This window comes from Cyanistes caeruleus, chromosome 23 (genome assembly GCF_971803275.1).
Source record: "Cyanistes caeruleus chromosome 23, bCyaCae1.hap1.1, whole genome shotgun sequence".
Classification (NCBI taxonomy): Eukaryota; Metazoa; Chordata; class Aves; order Passeriformes; family Paridae; genus Cyanistes; species Cyanistes caeruleus.
Genome location: NC_141723.1, coordinates 3,993,997 through 4,013,939, shown reverse-complemented (window position 1 = coordinate 4,013,939; position 19,943 = coordinate 3,993,997). Strand labels below are relative to the sequence as shown.

General features: G+C 47.4%; 1 protein-coding gene across 2 annotated transcripts in view; it reads left to right on the top strand.

Annotated features, from left to right (window-relative positions):
• The window catches only part of UBASH3B (ubiquitin associated and SH3 domain containing B), a 58,460-nt gene that overhangs the window by 34,368 nt on the left and 4,149 nt on the right, over positions 1–19,943 (top strand). The window contains exons 2-13 of one of the 2 annotated variants that reach the window (XM_086861513.1): positions 6,327–6,380; positions 6,928–7,114; positions 7,528–7,726; positions 10,297–10,466; positions 10,560–10,768; positions 13,021–13,156; positions 13,962–14,082; positions 14,918–15,040; positions 17,130–17,222; positions 17,530–17,674; positions 18,131–18,237; positions 19,132–19,241. In XM_086861513.1, coding sequence (XP_086717639.1) covers positions 6,327–6,380; positions 6,928–7,114; positions 7,528–7,726; positions 10,297–10,466; positions 10,560–10,768; positions 13,021–13,156; positions 13,962–14,082; positions 14,918–15,040; positions 17,130–17,222; positions 17,530–17,674; positions 18,131–18,237; positions 19,132–19,241 — 1,654 coding nt within the window. Of the gene's footprint in view, positions 1–6,326; positions 6,385–6,927; positions 7,115–7,527; positions 7,727–10,296; positions 10,467–10,559; positions 10,769–13,020; positions 13,157–13,961; positions 14,083–14,917; positions 15,041–17,129; positions 17,223–17,529; positions 17,675–18,130; positions 18,238–19,131; positions 19,242–19,943 lie in introns of both variants that reach the window. The other variant, XM_086861514.1, reaches the window with a different exon arrangement.

Here is a 19,943-nt window from a genome sequence, read left to right as displayed (position 1 = left end):
TAGGGAGAGGAAAGCGTTGTGTTTGCCTCAAAACGAGGGACTTCATTTCTTTCCAATCAGCGTGACAACTGCTTCCTTTTCTGGCTATCACTGAGCCTCCAGATGGTGCATTGGAGCATCCTTAAACCTCCAGCTTGGCTCCTTGCAAAGACATTGTCCTGCTGGTTAGCTAAAAATGGATTAATAGCTCTGAGATGAAAGCTGCTCCCTGTGAGTGATGAACTCGTGGTCACTCTGCAGCGTTCTGGCCGCTCTCAAAATCAGGTGTTTGAAGGGGACGAGCCCCTGCTGAATGTGCTCCAGTTCTGTGTGGATTTATTTGTGTTAGCTCTATCTGTTTTGCTAATGGTCACAATTCTGCAAAACCTTTAGCAGCAGCAGTTATTTCTCTCCTTCCTCAGCCGAGTCCCCACTGTCCTGCAATCACAGTTTGGAATCTGAAGCAGGCAGCTGAGGTGCTGCCAATTTTTGTGGGTTTTATTAGGGAATTGTGAGACATCATTTTCTTAAATTCCCAGCTTCAGGCCTCCTGCTATTTTCAGAGCTTGTTTGAGCAGCACTTTTAGATTAGCACATGGGGAAAGAAGCTGAAGGAAGTGAACCAGGAAGCCAGACAGCAAATGTCATCCAAAACAGAAATTAAAAAGAAAACCAATATCAGGATTATAAGCAAACCTAATGACAGGGCTTTGCAGCTGAAGGGGAGAATGAAAGGCCAGAGGAATTTTGATGGGGTGTGACCGATTCAGATCAGCCCAGAAACCTGTGCCTTGTTCCTCCTGCATCCTGCAGGGCTGGCAGGAGCTGGACAGCCAAGCCCACGCCTCATAAAAAGCTGCACTCTTGTTGTGAGGAAAGGAATATCCTGCTTCCTCTTTAAACCCTGTATCTCTTTGAAAATGGTAAATGGCTGCTACATTCCTGCCTTTATCCCGACCACTTTTTACAAGCCTGTACTTCCCTCTCCTCGTGCTTTAACAAGCTGGCTGAGCAGGGGATTAGGGAATGACTTGGTGCACATGTGGGGAGAGAAAGCCGCCTTCAAAATCTTACATAACTCCAAAAAGCAAGAGACACGTGCCCAGGCCCTCATTCCTTGCACATAAAAACCATCATCTCATCCTCCTCCTCCTCTTCCTGTGGCCAGGCTGCAGCTTGCTGGTCCTCTGAAAAAAAAAAAAAAAAGAATTTGAAATTATGGAGGCTGCAAACACACAGCAGCGTGTTTCCCAGATTTATTTCTGACCGCATTTCCCCTTTCCCTCTCTTCCCTGCTACCAGAGTTTGCTATTCCAGAGCTGGGAAGAAGCAACCAGCCCTTGGGAAGAGGGAGGAAGGGAATTTCCAGCCCCACCAGGCACCTTCCATAAACATTTACGTGACCTGCAGGACGCAGCAGAGATCTCGCAGTCCCCAAGAACTTCCCCTCTGGAAGTTCCTGTATTCCAGGCAGGACCTGGGTGTTTTCCATGGGATCTGCTGGTGGAGCTCAGTGCTTGGGAACGTTCCCAAAGGGAATCTCAGGGTGTAAAACCAGCTGGTGTTCCTGGGGGGGGATGTGGCTGCAATTAAAGTCAGTGAATTCAACATGAGCAGGGTTTTATCTCTGTCATTGGGCAGGAAAACAGAGGGAGAAGTTAAGGTAAAACTCAGTGAAGGGAGAGAAATTAATTATCCTCGTACCAGAGTCGTTCTCCTCGCAAAAACACCGCAGGGTTTTGTTGTTTTTTCCTTCACAGATGCAGAAAAGGAACATCCCCAACCCCCTGGCCTAAACAGGAACTGGATCCCTGGTGATATCTTCCTGTCCTGTCCCTATTTATAGCAGGAAGGTCACCCAAATAAGAACAGAAGTGGCATCATATGATTTTTTTTGGGGGTGGCCAAGTGAATTCTGCATGTTGAGAATTCAGAGGAACAGAGCACCTTTAGAGGAACAGCTGTGGCTGGTTTTGTGTGCAGAATAATTGAGGAATTTTCATGGCACCCAGGAATTTGGGTGTTTTTCCCCACTTCACGTAACCAAATCATTCAATGCACAGAAATTTTCCTGCCAAAACTATTCCTCAATGTGTGATTGTTTAATGAAAGCCTAAAACATTTCCCTTGTTGGGCTGTTAATAAACAATTGAGGAAAACTGCAAAAATTCAGGAATCTGTAAAGGTCACTCAGTGGGCAAATTGGAAATAAACCCCACAAAAAATACTGGGAATTTTACTGTTTGTGGAGAATTTTTAACAGCTTTCCTGTAGGTTATAGAGCACAGTTTGAATTCAGGACCTCCCAGCCCATGACTTTGCCACATAAGGCAAGGAGAAATTTAAATATTGGGCTCCTGACCTGTACCTGCACTGACAGATCTGCTCCAAACAGCAGCTGCAGCCAGAAAATTCCTATTTTTTCCTCATTCCCTGGAGCCAGCCAGCATTTTGCTTTCTATTCTTTTACCAGAAACCAACAGAGATGGAAAAAGCCAAGCTTTAAATAGATACATAGAGCTAGTTGAATATATGTTTATATAAATATGTTTTATAGGCACAAACAAGCAAAAATGAAGGTGCCTATTTTGTATTCCTGAGGAAAAATGTTCTGTTTGACAGCATCCTTCTTTCAAACTTATTTGGCATAAATTATGGGCTGTAATTCCTATTTTACCCTGCCAGGCAGGGCTGTGAGTGGGACCTGATGAGGAGAGCCAAGTACTTCCATCATAATTTTTTAAAAAATAAATATTTATGTGTACAAAATATTTGATGGGCCAAAGGCTCAGGTGGTGAGTTCATCCCTGGGAGGGGATTTGCTCAGGGGGAAGGAGTTTGTGTGGGCTTGAGGGATGGGATGAAAGGGCAGAGTTGGTCATTCCCTCTCTTTCCTCCATCCCTCCAGGGCTCATTCCCAAATCCCTCGGTGCCTGTGGAGCTGGGGCTGAGGCAGGAGCTGCTGCTGGCGTTTTCTGCAGCCTCTGAGAGCAGAAATTCCAGATAAATCCGGGTCCCTCTGGCAGGCAGAGCTCTGCTGATGGCACAGTTAGTGAAACTAAAGAAGAGCCAATGGAAATCCCTGCTGGGGCATCAACCCCCTGAAGTTTGCACACTTTTAGTGCTGTATCTATATCTGCGTTATATTTTATCCCAGAACAGTTCCCCCCATGCCTTGCTCTTGCTGTTTGCAGTGCCTTCCCCACTGTCTTCACTGCCACTGGCAGCTCCTCCTTTTTTAAGCTGGGCTTGAATAAAGCCAAACACTTTTTAAACTGGACTGGAAGCAGAAGGCAGAGCACTCAGCAGAGGGAGGATTTTTGTGTGGTGCTTCTGAGGCCAGAGGTTCTCATTATGGTTAATGCCTCGTTCCCCATTACAGTCATTTCCTCTGAAGCAAATGGGGCTTGGCCATTATATTTTATGTTTATTGATATATATTTCAAGCTGAATTGACATTCCTCTTATTTTTTTCAGCCCAGACAGAAGTGTCAGGGAGCCAAAATCCCTTCAGCAGCGAGGAGTGAAGTTCTCAGAGCAGCACTCAGAGCTCTGGGCTCTGCCCTCAGCTGAGCTGGGGGTTAAAATGGGCTCCATTTACACATTAATGTGTGGGCCAGGGCAGCAACACCAATTCTGCTGGAATATTTTGGACCAAGGGGTCAGCTGGGATGTTTCCTGGCAATATTTCATCCTGTTTAACCAGTGATTGAGTGGGGAAAGGTTTTCCTTGGGCCTTGACATTGAAAAGTGTCAAGGGGAGGCCTCTGAGGTTAAAGAATAAAACACATTTAATTCTTCCTGGTGAATAAAATTCCTGCTGTGCATTTGGAAAACATTCCTATTAGGATTATTTTCCCCCTTTCCCCAAATTCTCCAGACCTGCAGTTGCACAGAACCTCTGTCTGTTCAAAGGGATTATTCCATGTTGCTGGGTGCTGTTAAATGATTTCCCTGCACTTCATCTCCGAGGCAGCAGAAGCCAAGAGCTGGAGGAATTGGGTGGCTCAGGGGACCAGAAATGCTGCACAAAGCTTCTCGTGCCCTACCCAAACCCATTTTGCATCACCAGAAATAGTTACTCAGTGGCACCATCTAGCAAATTCAGAAAAATAAGTTATTTTCTTGCTTTTTCCTCTTTTCTGGTTCATCTGAGTCACAATTATTTTTTTTTTCTGCAATGCTCCAGCCAACTCTTGCTACCCAGCATGAGGAAATCTGAGCACCTAAGCCATAATTTGTCACCTAATTAAGTGACCTGGATTTCTCAGGAGCAGGATGTGTTTTCCAGCTCCCACTGCACTCAGCAGTTGTGAAAATCAGGCCAGTTTCACATGGCTGTGGCCAGTTTTGAGTACTCAACTTCTAAAAAACTGATTTTTGCCTGGGAGCTGGGGGATGGGTTTCTCTCCAGGGTTTGGTCAGGGTGGGATTTTGGGAGGGAAGCAGAGATTTATCAGTCATCAGCACCATTCCTTCCACTATATTAAAAAATAAGGAAAAAAAAAAAAAAATAGAAAGAAATCGCTCAGCTGTAGGTCCTGGGATAAAAATATCCTTTGGCTTTGTTTGCTGTATGCAGCATTTCCTCCTGACACTGAAAATGAAATTGAAAAGGGAGTGGATTGTCCGTGTGCATGATGGAGGCAGCTCTAGAAATCAGAGTGTGGGTCCAGCCTCAGCTCTTTGCCACCCTTCAGGGTCCCCAGTTAATTCCAGCAGAGTGGGATTTGTTCCAGGGAATCATCAGGTCATGAAGGAGCAGAGTCCCAGGGGTGGGGGATAGAACCTGGATTGTGCACAGCTCCTCCAGAGCTCTGGGCAGAGGAAATCCCAGAGAAATGCTCACTGCAGAGCCAGAGCTTTTCTGGGAGGGCAGTTTTCCCTCACAGGTGTCAGGGGAGAGTTTTGCAGAGTCACATCTCTCGTTTTAAAGAGCAGAAACAACCCAGACAGGAGGGGAGGGGAGGTGAACTGAGCAAGGACAGCACAGCAAATGAGGGAAACAGGGCAGGAAAAATCCCCAAGCATTGCTCCCAGAGAGATCCCCCTTATCTTTTAGAGAAGTCCCCTTATCTTTTAGAGAGGTCCCCTTATCTTTTAGAGAGGTTCCCCTTATCTTTTAGAGAGGTTCCCCTTATCTTTTAGAGAAGTTCCCCTTATCTTTTAGAGAGGTCCCCCCATATCAGCTCCTGTGACTGAGCTGATTTCCAAAGGGAAGCAGTGGCTGCTTTGCACTGAACATTTTCCAGAGCAGAGCGAGGTCAGCGAGGCAGAAACACCAACCCACAGTGTTCCCCACCCCAAATCCCAAATCCCAGAGGGCAGCTGCTGGGCCCAGCACTCTGCTGATCTCCAGGGAATGCTGGCAGATGAGGGCAGCAAAACCACTTGGGGAGGAAGTATTTTCATCATCACACATTTGCAACACAAGCCATTTTATTTTATTTTATTTTATTTTATTTTATTTTATTTTATTTTATTTTATTTTATTTTATTTTATATTCTTATTTTATTTTAATTTAATTTATTTTTATTTTATTTTATTTTATTTTATTTTATTTTATTTTATTTTATTTTATTTTATATTCTTATTTTAATTTAATTTATTTTTATTTTATTTTATTTTATTTTTTATTTTTTTTCAGCATTATCTTTCTGCCTTCCTCTTACCCTCCAAACGAGCAAAAATGTGTTCAAGGGGTGGGGAAGGCAAGGTCAGGGCTGAAGCACAGCTGAGTCAACAGCACATGGCTGAGGGCTGGGGGTAACACAATTTGGGAAACACAGTTTGGAAAACACGATTTGGAAAACCCAATTCCACATTTAAAGCTGTTAACTTGTGCTGGTCTGCTCTGGAAAACTTGCTGAGCAGGAGAGCTGGATGTTCCCAGATGGAGTGAAAAGGGATTTAGAGGATTCCTGAAGGGAAAGGAGCAAAAGAGCTCTTTGAGTATAGCAAGGACTAAAGGGAACTTTTCTAATCTGGAAAATCTCTGCTTTCTGCCCTCTCGTGGCAGTTGAATTTTACTTCTCCTCAATGCAACTCCTGCACTTTCAGATCCAAATCTTTGGTGTTTCATGCTGAAATTCCCAGCAAAGAGACCATTAAATGCTGCTGTTTCTCTGAAAACGTGGGGAAATGGGAAAACCCAGAGGTCCATATTTCAGATTTTGTGCTGGCTGCATGACTTTGCCCTTCAAACAGTTCATGGGGATTTATCAGGTGGCACATCCAAAAAAAAAAAGGGTGAGAGAATTGGAAAGGGCACCCCACAAGTGTCCAAACCCACAGCAGTAGGACCCAGCAGCACTGAAATTCTCTTTTCACTTTGCTCTCTCTGCAGACAAAAAGCGCTGGCATCCACAGGTGGAAGGAGTGTTCAAGCAGCATGCGACTGGTTGGTATGAAGTAATAAATGTTAAAAAGCAGAAGGAATGGTGAATTTAGGGCTTCAGCCATTAGGATGTGGAATGTTTAAGCAGGGGTGTTGTCTGGAAAGCACCTGCAGAATTAGTGAGGTGTTGTTGAAGTGCTGGAAATAAACAATCCAGAGATGAGCCTGGTCTGAGAGGGTTTGTGATCTGCAGCAAAAGCAGGAACAGGTGAGAGAAGGAACAGAAAAGATGTGAGCTGCCTTCTCAGAGATGTGGAGCGATTCCTGGCACTCTCCTCCCTGTGTTTTGCACTCTGAAAGGCAGAAAAAGCAGAAGCAGTGACCTGGGTTAGATCTTCAGAGCATCAGCCTGAAAGTAAAACCCAATTTTCTGTATTACTGAGCAGCGCTAATGGGCAGCAAGTGAGGCAGCGCCGCTCTGCCTGACCCACCAGAGCTGCTTTTTCCCACAAAGGGACGCTGAACATGAGCCAGCAAGGGGGAAACTGGTTCTGTTGGGGGGGGAAATCTGTGATTATCTCTCAACTGAAGAGCTCTTTCTGCCTGCCAGGCTCTTCTCCCACGTGGGTGACCCGTTCCTGGATGACACCCTGCCCCGGGAGTACGTCCTGTACCTGCGCCCCACCGGGCCCCTGGCACAGAAGCTCTCGGAGTTCTGGCAGCAGTCAAAGCAGATCTGTGGCAAGAACAAAGCTCACAACATCTTCCCACACATCACCCTTTGCCAGTTCTTCATGGTAAAGCTCTGCTCCTCTCTCCCCTCTCTCTTTTAGCCATTCCATGCCAGGCTCAGCCTGGAGACTTCATCCCGGTTTCTGGGGGGATTTTGCCCATGCCTGGGCTTCTGGAGGAGGTAATTGGTTTTTTAAGCTGTTGTTTTCAGGGAACAGCAGCAGCAGAAGACCAAATTCTCATCCCCTCCAGTGATCCTCAGCGTGAGGATGGGTGGGGGGAGGTTGGGAAGGTTACTTGGGGATAGCTGATCCCGCTTTGAGGACAAGGGAGGGGCCGAGGATTTCTAAACATAGCTTTATTTTTTTTTTCCCATGCCCCTGTGCTTTTTCTCACTGCATGAGGGAAAGGACAGACCACTGACACCCACCCACATCCTTTCCTTTCCTGAGCCTTGCCTGTCCTGCTTCCTTGGCAGTGCGAGGACAGCAAGGTGGATGCTCTCACGGAAGCCCTGCAGGCTACGGTGATGCGCTGGAAATGCAAATTCCCTGCCCCGCTGCCCCTGGAGCTCTACACCTCCTCCAACTTCATCGGGCTCTTCGTCAAGGAGGAAAGCGCTGAGGTGCTCAAGAAGTTTGCGGCAGACTTTGCTGCAGAGGCGGCTTCCAAAGCAGGTGAGTGACTGCTCTGGCAGCTGCCAGGAGCTCCTGGGTGACCACTGCCTGAAAATCCCAAGTTTGGATGCAATGAAGGAACTCAGCTTGGCCATTGTCAGAAAACCTGAATTTTGTGTCATGAAGGAGCTCAGCCTGGGCATTGTCAGAAAAACCAAAGTTTGGATGCCATGAGGAAGCAAAGCAGCTGCCAGAGCTCACGGTTTGGGCCTTTTCAGAACCCCAAATCTCTGATGCCACCAAGAAGCAAAGCTCAAAAGCAAATCCCTGATTTTTAAGTGAAAACTGTGGGGAACACTCCACTGGGTGCTTTGTCTTTTCAGCAGGGAGATGTCTCACCCTCAGTTTCCAGTGCTGTTTCTGAAAGGGAAGCTGACATTTGCTGGTTCCTTCACCTTTCACAGAGCTGCTCTGAGCGAGGCTCGGTGTTTCCTGCCCCGCTCGCCGCCTCCAGCCACCACCACGGAACTTTCCCCGGCCGTGGTTGTTTCTCCACTGCGTTTCTGAGGTCTGCAGAGGGCCGTGGTGGTTTCTTCACTGCATTTCTGTGGTGTGAAGAGGGCTCTGGGAGAGGACCCCAGGTGTCTTTGCCAACCTCGGTGCTCCATCTCTGTGTCCATCTCTGATCCTCTCCTGCTTCTGGAGGTGGAAGAACCAGAACCTCCCGTGGTCTCCACTGCTGAACAACCTCGCTGAGTGTCCTCCAAACACCCTGGGAGCACTGTAACATCTCCCTGGATAATCCTCCCACCCTCCCTCACTGGAGAGCTCAGCTTGGACTGCCCACAGCACAACTGGATTAGTCCTTCCCTATCCCAGGCTTGTCCTGGAGATTAAATGCATCAAGATGCAGCAAATTCTGCATTCCTGTGTGTTTCCATGCTGGGCAGGCACCCCACAGCCATGCAGGAATGCTGTGAGTCCGTCCCTGCTCCAGAGGAGGGAGCCAGAAGTGCCCAGAACCTCTGGAACACGTTGCCAGAACTTCCCTTCCCTTTAGAAGACGGAGGGAATTTCATCTTTAAAAAGAAGGTTTTGGAAGGAAGGCATTGGGTGGGCCCAAGGACACTGCAGCCACATGAGAGTGGGATCAGTGTTTCCCTCCAGCACAGCCAAAAATGCAATTTTTATCAAAAAAGAAAACCCCACTGACCCAGAAGAAAGAAACATTGGTGGCTTCCAACAATCTTCTGCCCCTGAGACCGCTCCAATTCAGGCCAAATTGGGGTTTTTTAGGGGAAGGCAATTGCTGCATTGCAGACACAGCTTGGTCAGGTTATCACATTAAAGTCTCTGGGGTGTTTTTCAGAGATCTTGAACATATTTTTTATTGCTGATGAAAAACAACAACAACAAAAAAAAGATGGATGAGCTTGCAAAGCTGCCCCTGGCTGGCACTTGGAGCCAAGCCTCTGAATAGCTGCAATTGTGACTGAATAATCAGTCAAATTTAATTGCAATTTTTGGTTGAATAAGCAGGAATAAATTACATGCAAATAACGTGTCCCATGATTTCCACATCTACTGGAAGAGCCCAAATATTTCATGTATTTTCACCTGGAATCATCTCCTGATGCAGGTCCTTTTTTTTTCTGCAGGATCATTTTGAATCATTATTATCTTTCCACAAATTGGGAATACCTCACCCTCAGTGACTAAACTGATAATCCAACTAATTTCCAGGGAAAAGATTTAATCAACTTGCACAAACCTGCAAATTCCATGGACTTGTAATTTATTGCAGCAGAGAGAACAATGGAGGGAGAGTAAAAACTGTGCTTTTTAACCTCCTTATATTGGAATAAGCTGCTCATGAAATTTTCCTGGATTTTCTTACCTGGAACAATGTCTTTTTTTTGGTCTCTTGGCAGGAAACCAGTTGTCACACCACCCGTTGTTTGTAGGATGCCCCTGCTGTGACTCAGGGCTGAATCAGACCCCAAATCTCTGATCATTTGTTCTGGGGTGCAATTTTGAGACCTCGCACTCACAGCATTTCCAACTGAACTCCAATTTGTTCCACTTGAGCATCTTTGCAAGTGCAGCTCCTGTTAGAAGCCGCAGGCTCTCGATGCCTTAAGTTTTAGCTTTCATATTTCTCAGATTCTGCCCAGCCCAGTGTGCAGCTCTGAGCCTCACATGAAGTGTCAGTGAGCTCTCTTCACAGAGTGGGCAGACAAAACAATTCCTTTTCCAGCTTGATACCAAGGACAATCGTTAGGAGTTCCAGGCCCAAAAGCAGGAACAGCGCTGGGCTGGAGAGAGAAAACAAGGATGGGACTCCATAACCTGCAGCTGGGACTGGACAATTCACCCCAATATGCAGATGGACCAAAGCTTATAAAAATGTGAGATCTCGTGACCAATCATCCATTTTGTGACCATTTTTGGTCCATCTTGGGTGCAGCCCTGGCCAGGCTCTTGTAGTGCCCAAGATGTGTCCTTTAGGGCCTTTCAATAAATCCCTGCTTTATCCTGAAATCTGTCCAGCCTCTGCCCTAGCTCAGCCTTCCCCAGGCATCACCTAACCTGGCAGAAAGGGGTTTGTAACCCTCCTCTCCCCATTGCAGATGTCCACGTGGAGCCCCACAAGAAGCAGCTCCACGTGACCCTGGCCTATCACTTCCAGAGCAGCCACCTGCCCACGCTGGAGAAGCTGGCCCAGAGCATCGATGTCAAGCTGGGCTGTGACTGGGTGGCCGCGATCTTCTCCCGGGACATTCGCTTCGTCAACCACGAGGTAACGCTCTGGAGCTTGCTTCATCCCAGGAAATCACCCCTCTGCTGGAGATCTCCTTCCATTAACAACCCTCCTGTGCTTTTCACCCCCCAGACTCTGCAAGTGATCTACCCCTACACCCCCCAGAACGACGACGAGCTGGAGCTGGTCCCAGGGGATTTCATTTTCATGTCCCCAGTGGAGCAGACCAGCACGAGTGAGGGTTGGATTTATGGCATTTCCCTTGCCACTGGCTGCTCGGGGCTGCTCCCTGAGAACTACATCACCAAGGCGGATGAATGTGGCACCTGGGTGTTCCACGGGTAGGTCAAGCCGCTCCCTCCCCGCCCCATGGCAGCAAAAAGGGGCTCTGCAGCCGGGATTTCAGCTGGGGAAGCGAGGAGGGATGCTGAGAAGGGCGCTGAGGGGAAGGAGCTGGCACACAGAGCCTCATCTCATCGGCCAAGGAGCAGCAGATGCTCTCCCCTAGCGTGGGATTAGAGGACAAGCTGATATTTTTTTTTTTAGCTGAGATGTTGCAGCAGCTCTCTCTGACTCGCAGGGCTGCTGGGGCTGGAGCAGATGGCTGCTGGAGGCACTGCTGTGCAGGCACCTCTGGGGCAGGCCTGGGATCAGCAAGGTGTAAACTTGAGCTTTAATTTGGGAAGAGACGTCTTCCCTGCATCATTCCCTGCTGAAAAGGACTTAGGATCAGTTTCTTAGGATATTTAGCAAGATTTTTAGGAGCCTGCTGTTGTCTTCAGTGAGAATGCAGCCCTCACCTTTTGAATAAGGCTATGCCTCTTGCTTTTGGTGGGAATTCATTAAACAGAACCCATTTGCCCCCCATTTATCCCTGCCAGAGCAGGGGACACAAGGCAGCATGGAGACAGGAGATGGAACTCTCAGGATTTTTGGGGAAAGGCCTCCAAACAATGACCTGTCCTTAGGAGATGACTAAGCTGGAACAGCCTCAGCAGTTTGTGTTTTCCAGCAGCACTGGAGACAGGCTGGTGGCTCTTCTCCAGGCACACAGAGAGTTTGCCTCTGCCTCATCACCATTCCCAGCAAGTCCTGTCATCTATAAATAGATGGTGAAGCGTTTGTGGCCTTTGTTAAAAGGCTTAGAGAGAAAGAAAGGCTCAGAAATTGTGTGGCAGCTCCTGGGGACAAAGGGAAGTGGGGTAACCAAAACATCCTTGGTATTCTCCAGACCAGTGTCCCTAAAAAATATCATAGGGGCAAGGCAGGAAAGGGATTAAATGGGAGGAAGGGCTGACAGGTGGACAAAATTCACTTTGAGCAGAAATAGAGATGGGTCCTAAGTAAGAACTGAGGTTCTGTTCACATTGAGATTCTGTTCATATTGAGATATTCAAGTTCTGGGGTCACTGAGGATGGATCTGTGCTGACTCCAATGCTCCACCAGCATCTGGGCAATTTGGGGAACAATTCCTCAGGGCAGGGCCAGCCCTTGTTGGGAACTCAGTGTCATCCTTGCACCCTAATTCCACCAGATAATAGATCAGGACCAACATCATAGTGGGTTTTTTCCTCCTTTAAACCATATAAACCACACAGGTGACCTATTTTTGTCCCACTGGCAGAGTCACTCAGGGTTACCCTAACAGCTGAGAAACTCCTCTGAGATTTTATCCTGTTTCTGCTATCAGGAAGCAGCTCCTGATGTATTTAAGGCACTGAAAAGTGCCAGCTCTGGCTCTTTCTGTCAAAGTAAATGACCACATCCATTACCTGATAATGTTCTTTATTTTTTTTTTTTTTAAATGACTAAGCAGAGGTAACTGAGTCAGCAGAGGGTCAGGCAGCTTCTGTAATTGCCTGTCACACTTGGGTCCCCAGGGTTTTGGTCAAAGTCCTTGAATGTCTGGGAATAAGAGGTTTATTCAGAGGGACCTCATTAGGCAGGGCCCTCGAGGGAGAGTGGGGTCTGTAAAATCCCTTTAACAGGAAGCACTGGGGGAATAAATTCCCAGGCAGGTGGGCACTGAAAAATGCAGGAACAACAGGGCTGAGTGTGCCAGGTCCCTGCCAGGGGTAGAAGCTGTTTTGGGCACAGGAACTCTGAAAACTGCACAGGGAGAGGCCCCAGCTTTCTGCTGAAGCCACAGCTCGTGCTATAAGGATGAGTGAAAACTCCCTGTAGCCATTAATTCCCAAGCTTGGGACCACAAGTCCATGGTCAGTGATATGGACTGGTCCCCAGGCGATGTTAGTGAGCATCCTGTGGTGCTCAGGAAGGTCCTGGCATTTTCCATGATAATGTTCCAGGGTGGAGAGAGCCTCCCAGAACAAAGTTTGGGAGTTGTTCTGTAAATAGTTTCTAAGGAAACAGCCTGTGGAGATGGAATTTGTCTCCTCACGTGTGTGCATCACCTGGCACGGTGCTCTCTGGGCAGCACTAAAACCCAGTAATAATGAAATAACATAATAATGTTTCATAATAACATCACAGCAGTAATTACCACCGCCTCCTAAAGGCTACAGAAACATCCTGAGAGCAGCCTGAGCACAAAAAGCATCCCCAAAGACAATATTTTTCTATTTTTGGCAGGTCCTACTCCATTCTGAACACCACATCTTCCCCATCCTTTCAAGCCTTTGCTGATGGAGCTCTGGAGAGGAGGCAGCAGGAGGACCAAGGGCCAGGGGACGCTGGGCCGCTCACCATCATCTGCCAGAACGTGCAGGTAGGGACCCCACAGCCAGAAATCATTAGGGACAGCTTCCAGTGAATGGATTTTCCCCAAAAATTTATCTTCTCACTCTCTGCAGCACAAGTTATGAAGTTTTTGAATGACACAACCCTCTCCCCACAGCTGGGGTGGCAAGGCCCAGGCCTCTGCCCCCTTCAGCAGCTTTAGACCACCGTAAATTTACCAGGATTATAAATTCCCAAAGAGAAGGGAAAAAAAACAAACCCATAAAAGCAATAAACCCTGCAGCCTTCCCTGTGATGTTTGCACAAGGGCAAAGCAGGAGGAGGCTGGTGCTGGCTCCTGTGGCTTGCTCAGAGTCTCTCCACTCTGGTGAAGGTCAAACCTGCTCTCACTTTGATGCCTGGAGAGGCTCCTGGAGCAGAGGCTGGCCAGAGTTAAAGGAATAAAGCAGGGATTTATTAAAAGCCCTTCCAAGGATCACCTTGGCCACTGCAAGAGCCCGGCCCTGGCTCCACCCAAGATGGGCCCCGGCTCAGGAGTTTCACACTTGGATCAGTTCTGGTCCATTTCCATCTCGGGGTGAATTGTGCAATTGCAGCTGCAGGTGATGCAGTCCCATCCTCCCAGATTGCTCTCCTCAATTCCCTGCTGCTTGTGCTTTTTGGGGCTGGAGCTGCAGCGCTGCCCTTGGCTGTGGGGCTGGGGAAGGATTGTTGTGTGTGCCTGAGCTGTGAGGAGAACTGGCTGACACTTTGTGTGGAGTTCAGAGTTAGCTACCAGTGCAGAGCCTGGAAAATGTGAAAGCTAAAAATGAAGGCATCACCTTCCTTTGCAGCCCCTGAGGATAAGCAGCCAGCCAGGCCCTCAGAAGCGCTGCCTGTTCGTCTGCAGGCACGGCGAGAGGATGGATGTGGTTTTTGGGAAGTACTGGCTGTCCCAGTGCTTCGATGCCAAAGGTGAGCCCGGGGCTATCCCAGGATTTGATGGAGGAAGGAGAAGTGGCCACTGCCTGGTGGAAGCTGTGGGTTTTAACATAAAATGATGCTTTTTGTGCAGCCAGCAGCAAAAATTCATCCAAGGCGGAAATAGTCCATTTGCCAATATTTGGGAAAATATGGCAGGAGTGATTACACTCCACAGTTGCACCACCAAAGAGAAAATGCAACCATGATGTTGGTAGTCAGTGTTCAGTGAAAACATTCTCTGCCATCAAGAAAACATTTTGCACTGCTGGCTCTCAGTCCTAAATGAAAATAACACTGCTCAGAGTGGGTTTTGGGGCATAAATTGGTGCTTTCAACCCAGTATTATGCTCAGGTTTCAGACTGTGGTGAACAAATTATAACTTTAGGCTCTGTTTGCCTTAGAGCTGATCAGAAATGTGTCCTAAAAGTCTTTGTTCTATTGAAAAACACCAAAACCTTGTGCTGAAAGGATGATTTCACAACTCTCTTCTTTGTAAACTCTGGCTGAAGAGCTCTGATGTTCCGGCCTCCTGTAAAAGTGTAATGTTTGCTGTGGGATAGAAATGACTTTTCTTTGGGGAAATCAGTCCTAAAAAAAAATTTCAGATACTTAGCAACATTCTGTGCTGCTTTTGAGCTGGTAAGAGGTGTTTAATTTAATTTTATGAGATTCCTGATGGGTTTACTTGGGAAAAAACTGCCCCAAGAGCCAGGTCTAGGCAGGACCTGCAAAGCACAGCCGAGGTGGTGGGAGAGGGGAAAACCAGGGGTGATGTTCCTGCTTCTGTCTGAGGGAATAATTCCAGCTTGGCACCTCTCCCTGCAGGCAGGTACATGCGCAGTAACCTGAATATGCCTCACAACTTACCTCAGAGGAGTGGTGGTTTCAGGGATTACGAAAAAGACGCTCCCATCACCGTGCTGGGCTGCACCCAGGCGAGGCTCGTGGGTAAGTGCTGCTCAGCAGGGAGAGGAGAGGGGGTTTGGGTGGGGTTTTGGGAAGGATTTGTTCCCTGTGAGTGAGGGGAGGCCGTGGTGGTGCAGGTTCCATCCATGGAAGAGTCCAAGGCCAGGTTGGGCAGGGTTTGGAGCATCCTGGGGTATTAGAAAGTGCCCTTGCCCTTGAGGTTTTTGGTTTTTTCCAACCCAAACCATTCCATGATTCCATGAAGACCTTGCCCAGGAAGCTTCTCTGTCTTCCTCCCACACCCCCCATTAGAGAAAGGAAAAGTCAAGGCAGGAAAAAATGGATTGGATTCCCTGAGCTAACGGGATTTGAATCTTTCAAGGAACTTTGCCAAGTCCCTTCACCTTCCCCAGCAATTTCTCTCTTCCAAAGGAAACTTCAACTCCTTCAGCTGCTGCAGCTGAGGAAAAGGCAAAGCAGAAATGTGGGACGTGGGGTGAAATCAGAGCCCTCAGAGGATGGGTGCATTGGGAAGATTTTGTTATTACCCATGCTGGGGAGGAATGCAGCAGTGTGGCTGTCACCTCGTGCAAAATGTGCTTTTTCCATCCAGTTTGCCACACCGGTGTCCTTTTATCAGCCTGCCTGGATTTACATTGTCACAAACACAGCCCAAACCATTTCCTGTGTTCTCCCACCCTCCCCACCCTCATCCCTGGCTTCTGAGCCTGTTTGTGTGCAGACAGAAAATCCTTTGCCAGCCAAAGAGCTCATCTTGAGAGCGGTGACGAGGGGAGCCCAGCCCCTTAAAGACACCAGCTCCAGCCCTCAAATCCTTCCGAGCACTCCTTGCTGGTCACATCCAAACTAGGGCAGCTAAAATTATCCTGGCTTTTTGGAACACAAGTAAATCACTGTGCAGCAGCAGCAGCAGGAGGAGGAGGATGCTCAGACTCCCGGCCACATGGCAGCAGGGTTTGCAGTCTGCACAGGACAGAGGGAGGCTGCCAGCACCCCACTCTGCTGGTGACATCCAGGGGCCAGGGACACACTTTGGGTGGCTTTGAAGAGCCCCAAGGACACTTTGCTGGTGGCATTAGAGGGGTCTGAGGACACACTTTCCCAGTGGTAATAAAGGGGTTCAAGGACACACTTTGCTGATGACATTCAAGGGTCCGAGGACACATTTTCTGTGGCATTAAAAGGGTCTGAGGACACACTTTCCTGGCAGCATTCAGGGGGTCTGAGGACACAATTTGCTGGTGGCATTAAAAGGTTCCAAGGACACGTTTGCTGTGTCATTAAAAGGGTCTGAGGACACACTTTGCTGGTGGCATTAAGAGGTTCCAAGGACATGTTTTGGCATGCGAGGGTCCAAGGATGCGGCTGCAGCTCTGGTGGCACCGTGCGACCTTCTCTGTCTTCCTCCCACACCCCCCACCAGAGAAAGGAAAAGTCAAGGCAGGAAAAAATGGATTGGATTCCCTGAACTAACGGGATTTAAATCTTTCAAGGAACTTTGCCAAGTCCCTTCACCTTCCCCAGCAATTTCTCTCTTCCAAAGGAAACCTCATCTCCCTCATCACAGTCCCTGTGATGACCAAAGCCCGTGAGCAGCTCCCTGTGACACAGGGGACAGGTAGATGTCCCTCTCCTAAATGATCCCACTTCACTCAAGACATTCCCAGGTCAGCCTGCCATGGTGACAGCCCTGTCAGAATCAATGTCCCCTCCTTGCTGCCACTCTCCCAACAGGAGGAAAGGGTGGCTGCTGCTCCCTGCAAGCCTGAGCTTGCTCTCCTTTGCTTCCCTCAGGCACCGCAGGAATATTAAAGACCCTGATGCAGGAACATTAACAACCCTGACAGTGGAGTTGATTCTTATCTCGTTTGCAGTGATCTCCCACCTGTGTAATGAAATGGTGATTTATGCTAGCAGAGAACCCAGCCAATTGAATTAAGCTGGGTTTGAGTTGTGTTGAAGCATTTGATTTATGCCTTACAAATGAAACAAAATGAAATCCAAGACCTTTACAATTTTTCTGGCTGCTTTTTGGCCAGACACATGAGAAGCAGCTCCTTGCAGTGCCATTTACCTGGATTTATTCACAAAGATCAAAACTTTCTTGCAGGTGAAGCTTTGCTAGAAACAAACACCATTGTAGACTACATCTACAGCTCCCCATCCCTGCGGTGTGTCCAGACAGCTCACAACATCCTGAAAGGTAAGAACCCACAGGGCAGAGGCTGAATTCTCCTCATTTTCTCCATAAAACACTGACAAACAGATAAAAACCATGGACCTAATTATGATTTCCATAGGAATATATTTTATATTAACACAATCCATAAGGAACTCTTTTCTAATTGCACCAGAGCTTGACATTCCCTGTCATACGTTAAATAAACACATGACATATGTAATTTCCCATAGAAAATAAACAAATTAACAATCAAACCGAAGGATTAAAGCTTCTCCCACCCTCCCCAGCTACTTCCATTGCTAGCTGGCCTCCTCTCCCTCTTTTCCAGGTATGCAACAGGAGAACAACCTGAAAATCCGGATAGAGCCAGGCCTGTTTGAGTGGACCAAGTGGGTGTCTGGGAGCACCCTGCCAGCCTGGATCCCCCCTGTGGATTTAGCTGCAGCTACTCTGAGCGTTGATACAACCTACAGGTAGCACAGAGAGGGGCTGACAGGGTCTGGGGTCGCTCGTTTCAAGATTTAACACCAAACTCTTCTGAGTTTTGACCTTCAGGCACTGACTGGAAGAGCTGCTGACGTTCCCAAAATCAAATTGGAGCAGGCTTGAGGCTGCTGTGCTGAAAACTACATATAAAATATATATATAATAAAATTTGGCTTATTGTAAACCACATTTCCCACATCAACTGGGCAGTTCTTTCTGATCAGGGAGGTTTTCTTTCCAGTACTCCTTGTTCTGGGATCTTTCAGGTTTCCAAGGAGCTCCTTGGGGGCTTTGAGTTTAAGAACAGGTACTTCCAGATGAATCACAGTTTGCTCTTAGAGTATCTTCCTTTATCAGTTACTGGACGTGTTTTTCTGCTCACAGGCCTTGCACTTAGAATTCTTTATTTTTACAATTTACTGGATGTGGTTTTCTCCTCACAGACCTCATATTCCTGTCAGCAAGTTGGTGGTTTCTGAGTCTTACGATACCTACATAAGCAGAAGCTACCAAGTCACAAAGGAGATCATCAGTGAATGTAAAGGCAAAGGTGAGTGCTGCAGAGGGGGGCTGGGATGTGAATTCCAATATTCCTGACTAATCTTCCCCTCTCAGGGAATTCCCAGACCTGAATCTCTCATCCTCACTCCCAGAATCATTGGAAAGTCCTGCACCAGAATTATCACTTCAGATACTCTCAGAGGAGAGGTCCATAAAGTTAAATAGCAGAATGATTTTAGGGACCCCAACCCAATGGCAGATGTTTCCCAAGGGAATAAATGAGTTATTTGCCTTTTGATGTGTGTTCCCAGCATTAAATGGGATATTTTCCCTCCCCTGTCCAAGCTCCTCCTCCAAATTCTATTCCCATAAAAACTTTAGACCATTTCTCCAAACACAATATTGAATTTTTTAAAAAACCCCTAGCTGTTATTGTTCATCCACAACAATCTGAGAATTCCTAAACTCTGGTGTTTTCACTGATTTCATCTCACTGACCTGTCTCTGCATTTTAAGCTTTGATTTTTAATGGTTTGCACACAAAATTCAAAAGCACAGTGGGGCATTGGTTGTAAAGAATCCTGGAGCTGGAAATGTAAAGCTGCCACTGTGGAAAGCCAGCAAGTTAAATTAAAGTGTTTGTTGTAACAGGAATTAATTTTTGCATAGGCAAAAAGCATCTGCTTCCCAAGGCAGCTGAAATCTCACTGGAATTCTTGTTTTCTCCAGAAAGCATTTTTAAACCAAGTAGGAGTGAGTTAACCATTACCCTGAAAATTGAGAAGCGCTCTAAACGTGTTAACAAATCACATTTCCCCCTTAATTCACAGTTGGACCTGTTATTATTTGATAAAATGTTTTAAATGGCTGCTTGATCTCGGGCACCAGCCCCTAAATCCGGCTTTTCCTCCCTTCTCAGCCTGTATTTCTCATTTTATTTCAGGAAATAACATCCTGATAGTGGCTCATGCATCCTCCCTGGAGGCCTGTACCTGCCAGCTCCAAGGGCTCTCTCCTCAGAACTCCAAGGATTTTGTACAGATGGTCCGAAAGGTAAATGCCAGCAAGGAGCAGAGCCCTGGCTCTGCAGAGACAAAAACAATTTGCTGGGACAGAGTTCTGAGTTTTACTCATTTCAGGAGTCAGCAGGGTGAAGGAGAAGGGTTTGAGGGGCTGGGACAGGGTGTGGGGTCAGTGCCCACCTGAGATGGGTTTGGAGGGATTGTTTGGTGTTTTGTGGGGTCAGTGCCCACCTTGGATGGGTTTGCAGGGTCTGTTTGGTGTTTTGTGCCCTGCTGGGCTGGATTTGCAGGGATTGTTTGGTGTTTTGTGCCCTCCTGAGATGGGTTTGGAAGGATTGTTTGGTGCTCTGTGGGTACCAGGGGCTGTGCAGAGAATTCCAAATCCCTTCAGCACAGCGAGCCGAGCACTTCAGCCCTACAGCTCTTCCCCTTCTCATCTAAAGAGATGTTAACCATTAAAAGGCTGGAAATTAGATCGGGTTTTTTACTTCCTCTCCTTTCCTGCCCTCTGTCAGCCTTGCAGAGGCTCCCTGGGTATTCAGGGCTCATCTGGGAACCCCTGAGCTGCAGGAACATCCACATTTCCCCCAAAGCTGTGCTGGTTTGGGACCACATTTGTCTTGAGCTGCTCCCTGTTTAAACCTACATTCCATTCAAAACTACATTTTTAAACCCACATTCCAGGGGTATAATCTGGTTTTTCCCAGTGTTTTGCACAGGCAAAAAAAGAAAA